The 18,209-nt window shown below is 56.7% G+C and overlaps 2 protein-coding genes across 2 annotated transcripts; both read right to left on the bottom strand.

Annotated features, from left to right (window-relative positions):
* Positions 1 to 5,006: 5,006 nt before the first annotated feature.
* LOC112063841 (ubiquitin-like protein 4B) lies at positions 5,007 to 5,579 on the bottom strand. The gene is given in 3 exon segments (XM_024119669.2): positions 5,007 to 5,232; positions 5,234 to 5,466; positions 5,469 to 5,579. Coding segments are annotated over 3 exon segments (471 nt in total). The 3' UTR covers positions 5,007 to 5,105.
* Positions 5,580 to 5,969: 390 nt separating this feature from the next.
* On the bottom strand, positions 5,970 to 6,443 carry LOC102980149 (ubiquitin-like protein 4B). Its single transcript, XM_007130919.2, is given in 3 exon segments — positions 5,970 to 6,096; positions 6,098 to 6,330; positions 6,333 to 6,443. Coding segments are annotated over 3 exon segments (471 nt in total).
* Positions 6,444 to 18,209: the final 11,766 nt, after the last annotated feature.

Raw genomic sequence — 18,209 nt, forward strand, 5'->3', positions numbered from 1 at the left:
GGCTTTCTCCAACGTGTGGTCATTCAAGTTTAAGTAGCGGCAGTGGCCTGAGGTTGTCTGGATGAGAGGAGGGGCCGGAGAGGGGGCTCCGAGGGCCTCTCCCGGGCCCTTTCTGATGGACAGCAGCTTTGATCCTGGGGTCTGAGGCTCATAAATAACGTCCCAGGCACGGGTGCCCTGGGATTTCTCCAAGGGCGGCTGGCTGACAAGGCCAACTTGGGCAGGCCTCGCGGGCAGGCCTAGCCCCACTGCAGTGGGCCGTGACGGGTTTATGGCCAGCAACCAACAGTAGTTACCTCAGATTTATCACCCTTCTACGAGGGCAGGGGGAGCCGCTAAAGGCTGCCAGGGAGCCCTTAAATCACTGTGATGGGAAACACTGTCAGAGGCAGCGGAGGGCAGGCAGGTAGGAGCCATCCTGGGGGCTTGGGCTTCCTGCTGGCTCCTTGGGTCACAGTCCTTTCCAGAGGGGGATTTAGAGCCCTGGAGCCCAGAGGAGCCACGAAGCCCCCCAGTGAGAGACAATAGGGACCACAAGAGCTGAAGGAGAATGAGGGTGCCAGTGCAGCTGGACCGGGCCAGGCAGAGCCATGAGAGGGGGCACGGACCCGGCAGCCAGCCTGCGGGCCGTGGCGCCTGTGAGCGGGCAGCCTGCCACCTTGGCCAGCACTGCCTGCGCGGCGTCACCCTCCCGACGGTACGTCCATCTGCGAGCAAGGCTGTTCGCTGCAAACCTCTGTGTGCAGATACCTGTGCCCTTTCTCTGGGTGTGTGTCTGTGTCAGAGTTTCTATCAGCCAAACAAGGTGCATGCGTACAATGAGGCCATTGCCTATCATTCTCGAGCGCCGGGCTGGGTAGTTGTGCCTATGAATTAGTATTGCACGTGTGTGCAGGTGGGGTGGAGGATGGGACATCATCAAAGGCAGTGGGTTCTGAGTCCTTGTCCATGCCCGCCTACTGGGTGAGTCTGCAAACACAAGAATATAAGAGAGAGGACACCAGGAGGACAGAGAGAAGAGCTGGTGGGGTTTAATAGAAGGGCAACTACAGATGCAAAGAATGGGAGGAAAGAGAAGGTGGGCAGGGGTGGGTGGAAAGAGACAGAAAGATTAGAGAAAGAGCTCAAAGGAAGTGCCCAGATGTCCACACAATGCAGCCAACTCGGCCCCAAACATGGTCAGAGAGAACAGGAGGGAAAGGGTGGAGAAGAAGTACAGGAAGAAAAGCAGAAAGGACAAGGAGAGGAGGAAGGTGACCCAAGAGGGAGGAGTGGGGCGAGGCAGCCAGCGGGAGCATCATCTGCTCCGGGGGCCCGGGACCCGGCTTTGCAGCTTTCTCGCCTCAGCCGTCTCCACCAGCAACAGCTGGATCTGAACACAGGGCAGCCTGCCCTCCGGCCAGTCCCCTGCCACAGGCTGGCAGCCACCCAGGCCCAGCTCAGAGCACAAAGAGAGTGATACAGGCTGGGGCCAAGATGGGAAGCAAGCTCGCCACCTTGGAGAGTTCACACAGAGAAGGGAGTCTCTGCCCTCGGACATACGTGGGCTGACGCCGACATGCTTGTGCGGCACCCTTGCAAGGCCCAACTGCCACCCAACACACAAGTGTGTGCACCCACATGTCCATCTCCATGTTCCCACGTGTCCCATGAGCGCTCGGGTCCTGACTACGATGTATCACTTGAACAGAGCAAAGTTGGTCCAGGCCACCTCTTCCTGCAGCCCCAACAATTCCTAGGCTTGGCTCTGCAAAGTCTCCCCTTTCTGCCCTTACGTTTACTGTGAGGGATCTTCTGGCTGGACTGCCTGGGCTCCAGCAGCCTGAACCCCAAAAGGCCGGGTGTGGACCCAGACCCTGCAAGTGGCACAGAACCTAGAGCTCATTTCTGCAAACCTGGCTCTGCCACTATAGACCCCATCCCATGGGTGTGAGGCGTTGGGTGTCTGTGGGTGTGCACCTTTGGTGCGTCAAGTGACTCGGGGTGTCATGGGGCGCCCAGCCAGGTCGGATGCTGGGTGTGCTGAGCCAAGCGACCGTGCTCCAAGTGTGACGTGTGGACCCCTGGGTGTCAGGAAAAGTCCCTCAGGGGCCCTTTAACTGCCCCCCCTTCCTATCCTTCACTGGTTGTCTGGCCCTTTGTGAGATCCCCTCCCTCTGAACTTGGGCAGGACCTGTGATTTGCTTCTAACTGCAGCATCAGGCATCCAGAGTCTCTGGAACCCCTGGACATTGTAAGCTCTCTCCTTCTCCAACATCTACCAGAATTTTCATCCTGACAGACCATTCCCTGCCCCATCATTCAGGGCTATGGGTAAAAACCATGCAGTGAGCTCTCCACACCTCCCCAAATCTCTAGCCTGGGCTGTGGCTGGGCTTCCCAAGGCCCCTCTGCTGCACTATGCAGCAAGGGACAGCAGGGGGTGCGCTTCTCTCTAAACGGCCTTCTCAGGGAGATAGGGCTCCTTGTCCACCAACCTAAGTCCCTAGCACAAAGCCTGGCACAAAGTAGGATCACCGTCAATCTTTATTCATCAAAGAATAAAGGACTTATGAAATAGCACACAAACTAGAGTGCTGTGTCTGTTTCTCTCAGAAAGACGATTTCTCCAGGGATCAGGGGACCAGGGTTGCTGGCCTGCAGTGTTGCAGGAAGGAGCTAGGAGGAGAAGCCAGACTTCTCTGTGGATAAGAACACAAAGCTGGAAACCTGGATGTGGTAGCCATCATGAGATGCCTCCTACTTGAGCAAGGTTGTTACCTTTAGGGACCTTGTGTCCTTTCATGGCAGGAGAGAGGTGCTGTGGTGAACTAAGTGGCAGAGCTACATGCCCAAGGCTGCAGTTTAAAAAGAGTGCCCCCCCATTGCCACCATCCTTCTAGTGGTGGGGCAGAGGAGGGGACAGGGTGTTTGCTGGCACAGGTTTCAATTCGCCTTTGAAATAAGGTGAAACAGGGACAGGGAAGGATCTCCAGGGCAGGCAGTCCGGGAGCTAGGGCTCTCCACACAGAGTAGGATTCTAACCCATTGCTGGAGTATGAGGGGCCACTCTGCCCCCAGCCTCCCAATATTCTGTAATACCTGTAAGTTCACCCATTAGGGGACAAAGCCTGTCACCCCTCAGTGAGAAACGCAGCATTGAGTAAAATATCCCTGGGAGGGGGAACAGACGGAGGCAAGTTCTTGCTCAGTTCCATGTGGTGGTGCATCCTCTCCCAGGCTCAGCTTTTGTGGGGAGGGTTAGGCGCAGGGCCCCCCTGGGAAGGGTGGAGTCAGTAGTGAGAGGCAGTCACGGGCACAGAAGGGCAGAACAGCTCTCCTTCCCCCCCCTTTCGAGCCTGGAGTCACCCTCCCCTGCAACCTCGGGGACAAGCAGTGGAGGTGGCTGCTCCCAGCCAGCCCTGACACTCCCGCTAACCAGAGACAACAAAGGCTTCCCCGTCCCTCGTGCCAGCTTCTCTCTCAGCAAAAGGAATAAAACGGCCCACTTATTTTTATCACTGACAGATTTCCCGGGAAATGGGCTATTAGTTCCCCTAATGTAAAATAATAGGCTCGTCCCCCTTGGTAGATGGCACAGCCCCAGCACGAACGCACTCGAAGACCCGTCAGGAGGTCTCTCCTGTGGAGGCCGGGGGACCTGAGAGCAGGACCAGGACCTGCAGAGACAGGAACCAGGGGCAGGGGCTCCGGCAACCTCAATGGAGGCGGAGACACGGTTTCAGGAGTCTCTCCCAGCCACTGCCACCGCCCCACCCGACTCTTCACTGTAGAGTCTTCATGCCTTACCCTCACAAACACCTGGGGGGGAAGTAAATACTATTATAACGCGCCCCAGTTAATAGGATGCGGGGCCCCGTAGGCCAAGGACAGGATGCCTCCCAGGGACCTGGGCCCTGCTTGTTCCTTTCTAGACTGTGCCTTCATCCCCTTCCTTCTATCTCCATCCCCCAGGATGGATCGACCATGGTAACAGCACTTCTGGGACTTCGGGGGACCAGGCTCTCAGTGAGTTTCCTGAGCCCTCACACACGGGGTGTAGGGGCTCCTCAGCCCTTGGCAAGGGCCATCCTCTCACACCGAGAACAGAGAAGGGGGCCTGGCTTTCCTGTAGTCTGTGGGCACTGGGCCCTCCACACTGAGCCCAGGGCCCTGCAAGGCTGCAGCTGGCGCCTGGGCATTTAGTCACGCAGGCTGTACCCTGGTTTTATGTTGCTGCTTTACTTGTCACATTTATGACCTCTCTCTCCGTCTAGGCTGCACGCTCTGTGAGGGCAAAGGATCCAGGCTGGTACCAGTTTTGCTCCCGGGAAGCCTGGGCAGTGGTGGGCGGGAAATGGGGGTTGCTCAGTGAGACCTGGTGATTGATGAGACTTGGGGCAGGGAGAGGTTGGGGCATGGCTCCGTTCACACTGGCCACGGTGAATGTGCGACGATGCAACCGCCTTTTCTGCCTAAGCTTCCTGCTCTTCCTGGTCTGTGTGTGTCTCCCTGAGAGCTCCAGGCCTGGCACACGGTAGGTGCTCTCACCCCCACTCCTACCCCTGCTGCCCCTGCCCCTTAAACTGTGGAAGCACAAGCAGGCAGACAGCAGGGAGAGCCTCACCCAAAGAGCAAGGGACAGCTACCTGGCACTTCTCTACCCTTGGCTGTCAGGAGGCCTCGGGGGTGGGCGCCATGGCCTGGGGATGGAAGAAATGAACTCACATTATCTGTCTTTCTGTCCCCAAGGAGAAAGAGGGTCTGTTTAGAGCTATGGAGGTGTGCTGACAGCCTGGCTTGCTGCTGGGCATACAGCTGCCCAGGAGGCAGTGCCCAGCCTACAAGAGGGAAGCAGCCTTTGAGCACCCCCTTTCAGGCTGCCCATGGGGCGATCAGAGCCCCTTCTAGGGGATGGTGATGGGAAGGGGATCATTCTGTGTTTCTGAGGGGAAACCACAGGCCCAAGAGAGGAGAGAGGGGTCCAAAATCCCTCCAGTTACTTTGAAATTTCAAAAAGGGGTGAAGGTGCGTCTACATCAGCAGGAACTAGTGGGGAGTCACCAGGGAACACTTAAGGATGAGGCTGGGTGAATTTGAGAGCGCAAACGGGTAGGATGGCCGGTTTACTGATCAGCCTCCTCCTCCTCCTCCTTGTCTCCTGGTCTCCGAGCCTCAGGCTCGCTCTCCCCCGTGGGCTCCGCGAGCGGCTCCTTGCTCAGGAGGTCCGGCGCTAGCTGCTCCAGCTCCCCGCTCCTGCCTCAGCAGCTGCAGCACTGCCTCGGTGTCCTGGGGCCCAAAGTGTTTGGCGAGGACCTGGCCCAGGTGGTGCCACAGGGGCTGGGGCTGGTGGGCCTCCTCGGGCACCGTCTTCTCCAGGGGCCGCATAATGACATAGATGGAGGCATCGGGCCCAATGCAGTAGTCGAAGAGATGCTTGTCATCAGCCAGAAGCTGGCCACGGAAGAGCAGGTGCTGCTGTTATTCCCGGGCACCTGCAGCCGCTCGGACACCAGCTTCTTCAGCATGGCCACGCTCTCTCGCCCCGACACCTTCAGGCTACATCTCCGGCCCAGGAGCAGCTTGACCTTGAGGAACATCGGGCCGACAGCGGAATCAGGAGGGATTCATGCTCCAGTGGCTGCCCTGAGGGTTAAGGGGCTCTGCGGGAGAAGCATACAGCTGCCCAGGAGGCAGTGCCCAGCCTACAAGAGGGAAGCAGCCTTTGAGCACCCCCTTTCAGGCTGCCCATGGGGCGATCAGAGCCCCTTCTAGGGGATGGTGATGGGAAGGGGATCATTCTGTGTTTCTGAGGGGAAACCACAGGCCCAAGAGAGGAGAGAGGGGTCCAAAATCCCTCCAGTTACTTTGAAATTTCAAAAAGGGGTGAAGGTGCGTCTACATCAGCAGGAACTAGTGGGGAGTCACCAGGGAACACTTAAGGATGAGGCTGGGTGAATTTGAGAGCGCAAACGGGTAGGATGGCCGGTTTACTGATCAGCCTCCTCCTCCTCCTCCTTGTCTCCTGGTCTCCGAGCCTCAGGCTCGCTCTCCCCCGTGGGCTCCGCGAGCGGCTCCTTGCTCAGGAGGTCCGGCGCTAGCTGCTCCAGCTCCCCGCTCCTGCCTCAGCAGCTGCAGCACTGCCTCGGTGTCCTGGGGCCCAAAGTGTTTGGCGAGGACCTGGCCCAGGTGGTGCCACAGGGGCTGGGGCTGGTGGGCCTCCTCGGGCACCGTCTTCTCCAGGGGCCGCATAATGACATAGATGGAGGCATCGGGCCCAATGCAGTAGTCGAAGAGATGCTTGTCATCAGCCAGAAGCTGGCCACGGAAGAGCAGGTGCTGCTGTTATTCCCGGGCACCTGCAGCCGCTCGGACACCAGCTTCTTCAGCATGGCCACGCTCTCTCGCCCCGACACCTTCAGGCTACATCTCCGGCCCAGGAGCAGCTTGACCTTGAGGAACATCGGGCCGACAGCGGAATCAGGAGGGATTCATGCTCCAGTGGCTGCCCTGAGGGTTAAGGGGCTCTGCGGGAGAAGGTGGCTTCTCCTTATCAATGGAGGGCGGTGGTCCCAGGAGGGCCCGACCCGACAGCCATTGGCCAATGCACGGTGATGTCACAACGCTGCCTGCCAGAAGGCTCATTTCCAGAGCGGGATGTCAGGGAAGTGAGAGGGGCATTTGGGACACAGAACATCCTTCCTCCATGAAAGGAGAAAGGAGGAGAGAAGAGGAGAAAAGGAGGGTCAGGAAAGAAAACATAGGGCTAGGAGAAAGGAGAGCAGGAGGGGGAATGGGAGGGCCCAAAGGACAGGGTGGCAGAAGGAAACATGTCCATATTGACTCATTCAGCACTACATATTGGGTGCCCTCTCTGCCGGACCCGTCCCTGGGGAGAGATGGTATCACAATAGATACTTTCTGCCCTAATTTATCAAGTGTCTTTCTATCACACACTTGACATGCTCTCTTGGATTGGGTTTCCCAGACACAAAGACAGGGATTCCCGTGCATGTATTTAGTTGGCAGGTGACCCCAGGATGCGCCAGTAGGTGGGCAACAAAGCAAGACAATGGGGGGTGGGGCAGCCCCCATTGCATCAGTGAGCAGATTGCCTTTCCGGTCACCTGGGAGCTTTCAGTCCCTCCAGGCGCTCTGGGAGGCCTCGTGGAATACACCTGCCATGCTGCCGGGGAAGCAAAGAGGCTGGATCCATGTGTTCTCGGTCCTGCCTTTGGTCAGTGGGATACTAACTCCTTGGCACTTGTGGTCTGAATGCGTGCAGAGCACGCTCCCATGACCAGAGAAGACCCTTGGGCAGAGACTTGTGGGTGCTGGCAGCAGCTTCAGCTCTCCCCATTCCCCCCCCATCCCCCACTCAAAAATAATTCTCTCTTGTCCCAGTTAAAACCTACTCATCCAAAAGAATGGGACAACCCGAGGGAGATGCCAGGACAAATAAGTAGCTATGAAGCATGGTGATGGCAGCTGGCCACTCCCATCCCAGTGACAGACTACCCCCCGGATGGTTGCCAGGGATGACACCCTGTCCTCTCATGGGTTGGATCCCACTCTTGAAACAAGACAAAAACCCTAGAACTTAAAAAATCCCTTATGACCTTTGAATTCCAAAGTCAACTAACGCCACCCCGGCCCAGCCCCTTTTGCTGAAATGAATCCACCAGAGCCCATCTTAAGGAACGGGAGCACTGAGGGGCTCAGGCTGGGCCACCAGCAGGGTCCGCAGCAAGGGCATGGCCTTAGCCAACCCCCCCAACCTCCGGGGCGGGTACTGTCCTTTCCTCCACCTGCCAGAGGAGACAATGGGGCTGGGCTCACACGGCCAGCGGGCAGCAGAGCTCACGTCTTTGCCTCTACCGTGTCCTGCCTCCCACAGAGCCTGCTCAGTGCCCTCTGTGTGCCAGGCACGGCGCAGGCGCCCAGGGCTCCAAGGCCAATAAGGAAGGGGCATGATGGGGCCTCCACAGTGTCAGCCACTGCTGCTGCCTTGGGAGTTTTCAGTTCAACTTTTAGCTCTCCTGGGCCAAGCCCTTTGTAACTGCTGGCACATTTCAGCCCGTGAGGAAGGTGATCATCTCATTTTGGAAATGAGTGAGCGTGAAGGTCTGGCTGATGTCTACAGCTGGTGGGGGGATACCGTCAGGGACGCCTTCACCTCCCCCCAGCCCTCCATGCTCCAGGGCTGCGCTCGGCAAGCACCTACTTCTTTCCTCCCCTCTTCTCTCCCTCCTCCTTTCCTTCCTTTTGCTCCAGCCTGGGCTACACTTGATTGACACTGTTGCCAATGTCCCTGGACTTTCCAGACTTTGCCCTTCCATAGCCCTGGGCCGATTCCCCACCCCGGTCGCTCCTGCCTCCACCTCTCTCTTCTGGCTCTGGCAGCCTTGGGCAGCGGAAGAAAGCACCCATGGAGGCCACAGACTCAGCTGCCCTCCCCTCTCCTCCTAACCCCATGTTCTCACTCTTGGCAGGTGACCAAATTCTAGTCCATAAACAAACTAAGCTCAAAAGTCAGGAATCTCCCCCAAGAATGAATGGCCCCAAGGGGGCGGGACCAGAAGGAGGAGATGCACTATGACTTCTGGGCCAAAGGCTGGAGGACAGTGACAGTCTGGACTGGGTTGGGGTCAGTGGAGATGCAGAGGAGGGGTGGACAGACAAAATAAGAGGGCTCATTTGGTCGGGGAGAGGAGACAAGGAGGGAGGCAGGGAAGGGGCAGCTGATTGGGTGGCACTCCTCCGAGTGACACCATCAGGTTTCATCCTTTTGCTTTTGGAATCAAAACTAGCTCCTCAGCCTGGCATCCAAGGGCGTCATGACCTGGCTCTGCTTCCACCCAGCCTTCCTCACTTTGCATCCTCCACTCCAGCCACGTCAACCCGCCTTTTCTTCAACTTGTCTGTTTCATTTGAACTCTTCAACTCATGCTTCAAAACGCTGGTTAAAAACTTCCTCATAAGGAAGCAGATGTAGAGAATGGACTTGAGGACACAGGAAGGGGAAGGGGAAGCTGGGACGAAGTGAGAGAGCGGCATGGACATATATACACTACCAAACGTAAAATAGATAGCTAGTGGGAAGCAGCCGCATAGCACAGGGAGATCAGCTCGGTGCTTTGTGACCACCTAGCGGGGTGGGATAGGGAGGGTGGGAGGGAGACGCAAGAGGGAGGAGATATGGGGATATACGTATATGTCTAGCTGATTCACTTTGTTATACAGCAGAAACTAACACACCATTGTAAAGCAATTATACTCCAGTAAAGACGTTAAAAAAAAAAAACAAAAAAACCTCCCTCCTCCATGAAGACTTCCCTGCTTTCCCCAGTCCTGGGTGGAGGTAATCCCACCTCCCTCTGTAAAACAATTACCCGCCTTGAATGCTACCTGTGTTGATGCACCTACATGTGTCTCTGTCTCCCTCAGTGACTCACAGGGGCAGGAACAGGTTTCATCTGTCTTCGTATCCCCTGCCTCCAGCACACAGAGCCTGGTACACAGAAGGCCTCGCATGCACGTTTGCTGAATGAAGACGACAAAATTTAGACAGGCCGAGCCATGCAGGAGGATGCAGGGTCCAGTACGGCAGGCTGTGGAAGGCTATGAACCTGCCTGCAGCCTCTCCTTCTTCCCTAGAGAGACGACAATCTGAAATTACATAGAAAATAAATCAGAAAGTGATTCCAGTCTTTACTCAAGGATCTTCTATAGTATTCTTTAAATAGCCACCTCCCTTGGTGCATTTGGAATAAGATGGAATTTGCAGATGTACATACAGTGTGTGGTGGCCCCCATGGACTCCGTGATGGCAGAGCGTCTGTCTGTGCTGAGGGAGCAAAGGGTGGATGAGGTTTCTCCTCGGCCATCTGGGAGTTCCCAGGCCCCGGATGGGAGGACCCTGTGGTGGACAAACCGTGGGATGGACAGGATCGGAGGGAGGGGAGCTTCGGTGGGAGTCACCCTGAGCAGAGCTAACATAGGAAGGCTTCCTGGGGGCCAAGGTTTGAGTCGTCTTCTGCAGGAGATGAAAGGAAGGTGAACTGGGGAGGGGAGTGGCCTGCAATCTCTCTCCCAGGCTATGGGACATCTCAGGAAAGTGGCAGGGGCCAGAGTCCTGAGCTCGGAGGAAGATGAGAACCAGCCGCCTGCCTCGGCCTGCCCTCCTAGATGCATCTGCCCGGGACACTGGCAGACACTGGGGGAAAAATGTTGGGGCCTGGGCCTCTAGAAGCAGGTAAGACTATAGCTCAGGGTCCATCTCCCCAAGGCTAGTGGCCACTTGCAGGCTGGCGCCTCTGTGACAGGGGCTTCAAGGGCCACAGATGCTGGCTCACACTTTCCAAATCAGGCTTCCTGGTCTAGAGAGTCCCAGTGTGCTAGTGGGCCATGAGGACAGAAGCTTTAGGATTAGCAGTGTCCCCGGAAGCTGAGAGACGGTCACCACTGACCTCTGCCTCTGTGTTGGAGCCCCCATTGCCCAAGGGGGACGGTGGAGGCACATTGCTGGGCCCTCAAATTGTATTTGGAGCTTGGAAATTTCATAATTTTTTCCCATGCAGTTGCTTGTCTTCATTATGCAGTTAGCATGAGAAAATGTAGTTGTGTAATCAGAACAGGCAATCAGACAATGATTGCCATAATTAGGGGGGAAGATTAATGGGAATGAGTGGGTTTTGAGACTTGAGGGGAAGGAACAAATGTGTACAGAGAGAACGCTGGTCAGTGGTGGGTCCCAACCCTTCTCACAAACAACTATAAATGCAATTGTGTCACTGTGAAACCAGCACAAAGTCTGCAAGAGGGGAAGAGTGGGCAAGGAGAGGGTGCTTTGGGACAGGTCTGTGAACCCTTACGTGCCTGGAGCCCTCGGCAGGACTCCTGGACATTGGTACCCAAAGGGCTTGAACTCTGTAGGATAAGAGCCAAGGGTCCAGCTGCCAGGCTGGGGCCGCCTTGAGCAGGCTGCTCCTTGCGTCTCATTTGTGTCCCCTGTCTAACGCCTCCCCTCTCTTGTAAAGGTCACAAGAGGCAGGTCCTGCCCCCAGGACCTTAGCACAGTGTCTGACCCATAAAGACGTTCAGTTCGTATTTATAAAAACTTGGAAACGTGAGCTCTCACCCCCAACTGTCAAGGAAGACCCAGTTGCATGAGGACAAATGCCCAAGTGTGATTCCCCACAGGCAGGCTGAGCTCTCCTGCTGGCGCAGGCAGGCGGACAGAGCAGCTTCTGCAGACCTAGCAGGCCAAGGGAGGAAGGGGCCGAGAGACGCTGGCTGACAGCTGGTGGCAGGGGTGCCCCGCAAAAGGCTCATGAAAAAGGTACGCTATGCTCCTGCCCACCTCACTCCCTGGGCAAGTTATCAAGTTATTATTACACTTTAATAATGTCAAACTGACCTTCCAGGGGAGGCGGGGGCGGGGGGCGGGGGAAAGGCTGGGTGGAGGGGGGCTAAGAGACACTGAGAAACGGGGATGGAGACAAAGCATGTCAAACTGACCCTGCAGGGGGGGCGGGGGCGGGGGGCGGGGGAAAGGCTGGGTGGAGGGGGGCTAAGAGACACTGAGAAACGGGGATGGAGACAAAGCGAGCAGAAGAAAGGCAGATGGAACCACAGAAACAGCGGAGAGGGGAGATGGGTGGAGAACAAGAGGGCTGAGCACAGGAGATGCTTAGAAAGGGGAGAAGTCCGGAGGGATTAGAGGAAGCGGGTAGGAGTGAGGGGCAGGGCGGAGGAGCCACACAGAGGCATCAGGGAGAAGGTACAAAAGGACACTTGTGCCAGAAAAGGAAAGAGGGGCAACAGAAGCAACGGGAAGGAATTGTTACTGCAGAAAAAGGACAATAAATGCCCCTGCAGGCCTCCCTGCTGAGAGCAGCCTCCTTCTCGCCCTCTCCTTATAGTATGCAAATGGTTCACGGGAAAACTTTGGCAGAGAAAGTGGAGTCCAGGGCGTGGAAAGCCTGAAATCCTGGTTCTGGCACCCCATGCCTCCAGCACCCCACGGCAGCCCCCCTATCCAGCACTTCCTGAGCACACAGGGTGCACTCTGCAAGGCCTGCAGGAGAGAGAGCTGAGCGGCAGGCAGGTGGCACACGGGCGAGCCCCCGACACAGCCCTGCTGCAAGGGCTGCCCTCAGGTCCACCACCACGCTGCTCAACACCCCATTCAGCCTGTGCCACCGCCTGTCGCTGTGACCAGGGACCCCCTTGCTCCTTTGAGGCCCTCCTCAAAGCTGCTCTGTGCAGGCCAGTGAGGGCTGGCCCAGGACAGGGCAGGCAGCTCTTTAGGTGGCCCCTACCCTGGGTGCCCTCCAGGGTAGGTGTTTGGTAGGTAAATGAGGCCCATCGTTCGTCCCTCATCCACTGGCTGGCACTGGTTGTCTCAGCAGCTGTACCAAAGTGGGTCTGTGGCTGCTCCAGTGGGGACCTCAAAGCCCCCCGACATGGTCTTAAGGGGCTGAGGCTGAGGCAGATGGGCCCGAGCCTGGGCAGGCAGGGAGAGGGAACTGGAGCAGCAGGGAGGGAGATGGCGGGGGGGCCTCGGAGCCCAGCGGACGTGGACTGCAGTCTCTGACTGTGGGTTGCCCAGCCTCTCTCCAGGCCTTGGTCCTTGCACCCAACCACCTAGGTCCTGCCCTGTGCTGCTGGCCCGCTGGCCCTCGGCTGGGAACCGCTCAGAAGCCCAGCCCAGAGCAGACACGTGCAACTCAGACACACCTTCTGCAAAACCTTGTGGGGCTGCAGCCTGCTGTGACCACTAGATGTCACTGGTGACCTCCCTGGGCGGCTCCGGCAGCCCCAACGGAATGGGTCTAGGGCCTCTGCTCCCTTGGGGCCTGGGCGCACAGGACTGGGACTGGGCCCAGAGCCTCATCTGGAGATGAGCCCCGTCCTCCCACAGACTGCCCGTCATCCCCGCCCCCCGACCCTCACGGGTCATGCTCCAGGCAGCCATGCTCTGAGCACAGACATCAGTGCCCACCCTGAGCTGGGCGCTGTGCCAGGTGCTGAGGCAGGAAGAAAGGATAGAAAGACACGTCCCTGTGTGGGGGACACATACACATAAACCTGTCATTTTAGCACTGGGCATAAACTTGACAACGGAGGGGAAGGAACTCCCAGCTCCAAGAGGAGGCGGGGGCCAGGCCAGGAAAGCTTCACCAGGGAGGGACCTGGGTGGGTCTGAAGGAGAAGCAGGAGCTTCCCCTCCGTGAAAAAGGCAAGAAGGGCACCCTGGCTGAGGGTCCAGCATGCACAAGCCCACGTGTAAGAGTGTGGGATTCAGTGTAGGTGGAGCATGGTGGGCAGGGGTGAGAGATGGGGCAGGATAGCCAGGCAGGGGCCAGTCACCTTCATACAAGTGTTCACTGCAGTTAAAACTTCTCTGAATTATCCACGTCTCACCCTAAATCCCTGCAATGCACGTAGGAGCCCCAAAGGAGCAGCCCCCAGATCACACACACACACAAACACACACACACACGCCGCCAACCTAAGCTAGGATCTGCAAAGGGGCTTTCTTTCCCACGCCATCTTTGTGCTCTACCAGGGCTGCAGGAACGCCCACCCAGCACTGCTGCCTAGAGGGAGTTCCCTCCTCCCCAGGGCCTTCCCCGGTGGGCCCTGGTGGAGACGCTGCACACGGCGCGGCTGGTGGCCTGTCATCTCAGTTGGGGGTGCTTCAACCGTGATCCACACTGGGTGTCCTCTCAGCCCATCTGCACCCCGGGGCTGCGTGATTTCAGATGATAAAAGATAGTCTGCTTCAGCCTGTAGCCACGGTATCTGACGTTCATTTAAACATACTAAATGTGCTCTAAACTTTAAAGGGGTGTATTATAAACCCTCAGAAGTCAGCAAGATGACTCCTCGGAGAAGGAACCATCAGTGGGCCATGGGAGTGAGGGGGGTGAGCCAGGGCTGGTTATTCATGCTGCATCCGCGCCTGCGTTCCACAAACATTCCTCACACACTAAATCCGTGCCAGACGTTTGCGCTAGATGGTGAGGAGTAATCTCTGCTCTGCAAATCTAGCAGGGGCAAAAGGTGGGGCTCAGGCTGGACTCTGACTTGGCAGGTGGGGCACCAGAGGGGCAGGTGAGAGGGAGAGAAGCAGTTTTCTTCTGTCCTAGAAAAAGGGACAGGCATGAGGCTCTGGGAAGAAAGCTAAGGCAGAACCAGCCATTACCAGCTTCTCAATATCCATCAGGGCAGCATGGGGGCGCTAACTGTGAAAAGCCTTGTTCCAGGCCAACTTTAATTTAAAGTCCTCCGGGAGGCTGTGAGCAGCAAACAATCAGATAGTGTCAGAGATCTGGGGAGGGATGTGTGGGGCGAAATAGGAAACTGCCCTCCTCACTTGGGGCCAGGGAGTGGGGATAGCTACAGGGTCCTGGTGGCTGAGGCAGGGCCTGATATGCCAGGCGGCGTGGAGCATTATGGGGCAGATTCTGGTTCCACTAGGTCTGATGCTCTGTAACCCATCATGTGTCCTTCAGTTCCTGAGTACTATTTCCCCCTTCGCTTCCTAAAAAAGAAAAAAGTCTATAGTTTTGTCTTGGCTGCAACAATAAGAAAAAAAGATTTATTCACATCTAAGCCAGATTAAATGGAGAAGCAAAGGGGCTCCTGGGCCAGGCAGAATGGTGGTAGCTGGGTCCATAGATCCAGCTGAGGGCCAGAGTGGTCCTGGAGGGCCTAGCATTGGCGGGTACCCCCCCTGGGAACAGCTTTGATTAATCTTCCCCTCCCTCCAGGGATGACTGCTCTTTGAAGATCTGTGTCATCAATCAGAGTGGCAGGAACCCTCCACCATGCAGCAAAGATCAAACATGATGCATTAAAACTGAGGACAGAGGAGGTGCCCACAGAGCCCTGCCCTGAACAAACTCCTGCTCTTGCTGGTCTTGCGAGTCCACCACTGGGTCTGGATGGAGAAGTCAGTGGCCATCATATGCTGCCACACTAATTCTGCAGGACCAAAGGGGCCCCGTGCCACTCCCGGTGAGATGCCAAGGCTGGTCCTCCACGAGGGCAGCTTGTTCCACCATCTCAGCCTGGCTGTTGACCTAAGGATGCTCAGGCCAGCCCTTGGTTGAGATTCTTGCCCACCAGCACCCTTCCCTGAATTGATCTAAAGGCAGTCTCCTGCCAGAGAAAACGGCATGTAACCAGCCACAAGACCGTTACTCCAAAGACGCTGGGACCAAAATGGAGGTCCAGAGAGAAAAGAGGAAAGAAAGCTGGGAACAGACCAGGTGAGGCTGGGCTTGGGGTAACTGAATTACCTGGCAGGCAGGCCTCTGTCAGGAGAAGAGGGACTGAATTACAGCTGACAAAGGAGCTAGTGAACTTGGATTTGATTTGGGCTTGGATAACCACAAGGAGGTCCAGCTGGCAGGTGGGACATTGGGCTGGGCAGACTGCTGATCCTGTAGTGGTTGACTTCCTGCTCTTCCAGCTGGCAGTGCTAACCACATGCAGCCAGTCATTAGAAAAGGCTGTAGCCAAAAGCAAGAGGGAAAACTTCTAATCCAACCAACAGCTGGTTGGATGTTCCAGGCAGCAGCATGGGCCGTATCAACCAATGGAAAAACTCGGGCCCAGTCAGGAGCTGCCTCACCCTTCCTAGGAGATATCAGAATTTCTTCAACTGAGTCAGTCCTGGTATGAACCCAATACCAGGTCCTGGTATGCTGGACCAGCAGCCTGAGATCCCAGCTGATGGCCTTCCCAGGGTCACCAACATGGGCTCAAGAGCTTCTCAGCTGTAAGAATATCACCCTGGACATTTTGGACATTAAGTCCATTTCCTAACAAATGCTCCTGGGATTCCTAGACAAGTCAACCCATTATTCTCACTCACAGGGGACTAATTAAGAGTTAAGTGTCGGGGATAGCAGGACTCGGGGTCAGGCAGGGAGCACACAGCAGCAGGACCAGATCCGAGGGTGGCAGGGGCTCTTTGCCTTGGAGAGAACTAGAGAATGTCCAGGGAGCCACGAGCCAGCTGTCAGCCCTGGCCCTCCCTTGGCCTCTCCAAAATACTGTCCCCCATTGACACCCTTAATATACCTGTGTCTTCCCACCCAGCAGAACTCTGTACCTCAGATTCAGTAACTGATGGCTTGAGGCTGTGTCTGGCATTTTCAGTTGGTTTGGACACAAGGTGCTCAAAAGAGGCCTGGGAGGCAGCGGGCAGGTGGCTGGGTGATGGGAGGGCCAGGCTGAACAGAGGCTGAGAGCTGGTCCTGCAGCCCTAGCTCTGGACACAGGCTTCCTGGCAGGATGGCAGCTGCCATCAGATGCCAGTGTCTGTCAGGAGTGGTGTGTCTGCAGTGTCAACCCTGGGGCCAGGAAGCGGGGTGTGGGAGCCAAGACGAGAAGAGGAAGGCTGCAGCCTGGAGAGTTGTGGGGAAATGGAAACAAGGCCCCGGCCTATGGCTTCTGACTAAGCTTAGGTGCTGGGGATCTGGTCTTCAGCCCTGAGACCCTCTGGCCCCTTGGCTGAGGAAAGGCAGAAGCGACCGAGCTGGGTTCTTTGCCAGACAGGAACCAATGGCCCAAGAACGGGGTCTGGTGGGAACCCCGTGAGTTGGCAGATCAGCTCTTCTCACCCAGCTGCTTGAGGGGTCACAGAGTGGTCAGTGCAGGAACCACCTGAGCTGTCCAAAACCACAGTGCACCCTCTCCAGCTCATGGCTGGGGAGAAGTGTAAAAGGGGATCTGGGTTCAGAAGGATTTAAGGTAACATTTAGGGAGAAATTTCTGATATGAAACTGGGATGCTACTTCGTGTAAACTTTTAGCAATAAAGAGAACAAGCCCTGTTTAATCGAACCAGTTAGCCAGAAGCAGGAGGATGGAGACGCAGATGACCTTGACAAGCAGATGCCCTTGACAAGCCTTCATGGTAAACTCAAGCAGGGGTGCCAGGACAGAAAGACCCCTGCACTCCGGTCCACCAGGCCTCAGCCTAATGCAACAGGAAAAGAACAACTGAGATGTAATCCTTGTGTTCTGCTCAATAGAAGAGGTGATGAGACAGTCCTGCTGTGGCCTAGCCTGGGGACCCCTGGGTGGTAGAATCATAGATTGCCAGAGAGAAAGGGGAGCTTCAAAGAGCAAGACCTGCTACCCCTATCAAGACACTGGGACCAGAGAGGTCACTTGCTATTTTCAGCCCTATTTTGGAGGGGTTTCCATGCCCATGGACCCCTGGGAGAATGCCTTCCAGGAGAGGAGCTGAAGCCCAGCCCAGGGAAATGAGGGAGGACAGCCATGGGGAGCTGGGTGTGGGGAATGGCCCTCAAGGTCCCAGCCAAGCTTCTGGGCCCCAGATGAAGAGTGAATCGCTGGTTCCCCCTGGAGGGGAGTAGTCAGTCACCCCTTAAAAGTTTATTTTTATACATGTCTGATCTATTTCACATCCTCTCAGATATTTTGACACATCTACAGGAAATGTAACTCTCCCCCATATGGCAGTGTTTGGTTGGCCAGACCTGGGGAAACTCAATAGGGTCACAGAGGAGCAGAGGGGAGCTGCAGCGTCAGGGAAGAATGCCAGAGGCCTGAGGCCACAATGGGCACCTGGGGCCAGCAGGCCGGGGACAGGGGTCGGAGCGAAGTCAATGCAGAAATCCCCCTGCCTGGGTACAGGGCCCCAGGGCCCCAAGCCGAGTAGGCTGAATGTGCTCGGGCTGCTGTTCCTCAGGAGGGATGGAGCGATCCAGGAGAGGGCAGCTAGAGCCAGGGAATGGGGCTGTTAGAAAGACAAAAACAAGTCAGGCCTGAGAGTCAAAGGCTGAGACAACTCAGACATCAGCAGGGCTTTTCTCCCCGCCCCTGCCCCCTGGCCTCTGACCACCAGGACTGCGAGAGACTCACAGTTCAAATGAAACAAAGGTAGGGGGAAAGAGCTCTGGGCTGGGCTCTACCCACCTGGACCTTCCCTGACTCACTGAACTTCTATGGGCCGCAGTCTCCTCATCAGGGTTGATATTATTCAGCTGGGAGGCCGGGAAGATTAAAGGGGAGAATGGGGCTTCCCTGGTGGCGCAGTGGCTGAGAGTCCACCTGCCGATGCAGGGGACGCGGGTTCGTGCCCCGGTCCGGGAGAATCCCACATGCCGCGGAGCGGCTGGGCCCGTGAGCCATGGCCGCTGAGCCTGCGCGTCCGGAGCCTGGGCTCCGCAACGGGAGAGGCCA

The sequence above is a fragment of the Physeter macrocephalus genome, chromosome 4, assembly GCF_002837175.3.
Source record: "Physeter macrocephalus isolate SW-GA chromosome 4, ASM283717v5, whole genome shotgun sequence".
In the NCBI taxonomy this organism is placed as follows: domain Eukaryota; kingdom Metazoa; phylum Chordata; class Mammalia; order Artiodactyla; family Physeteridae; genus Physeter; species Physeter macrocephalus.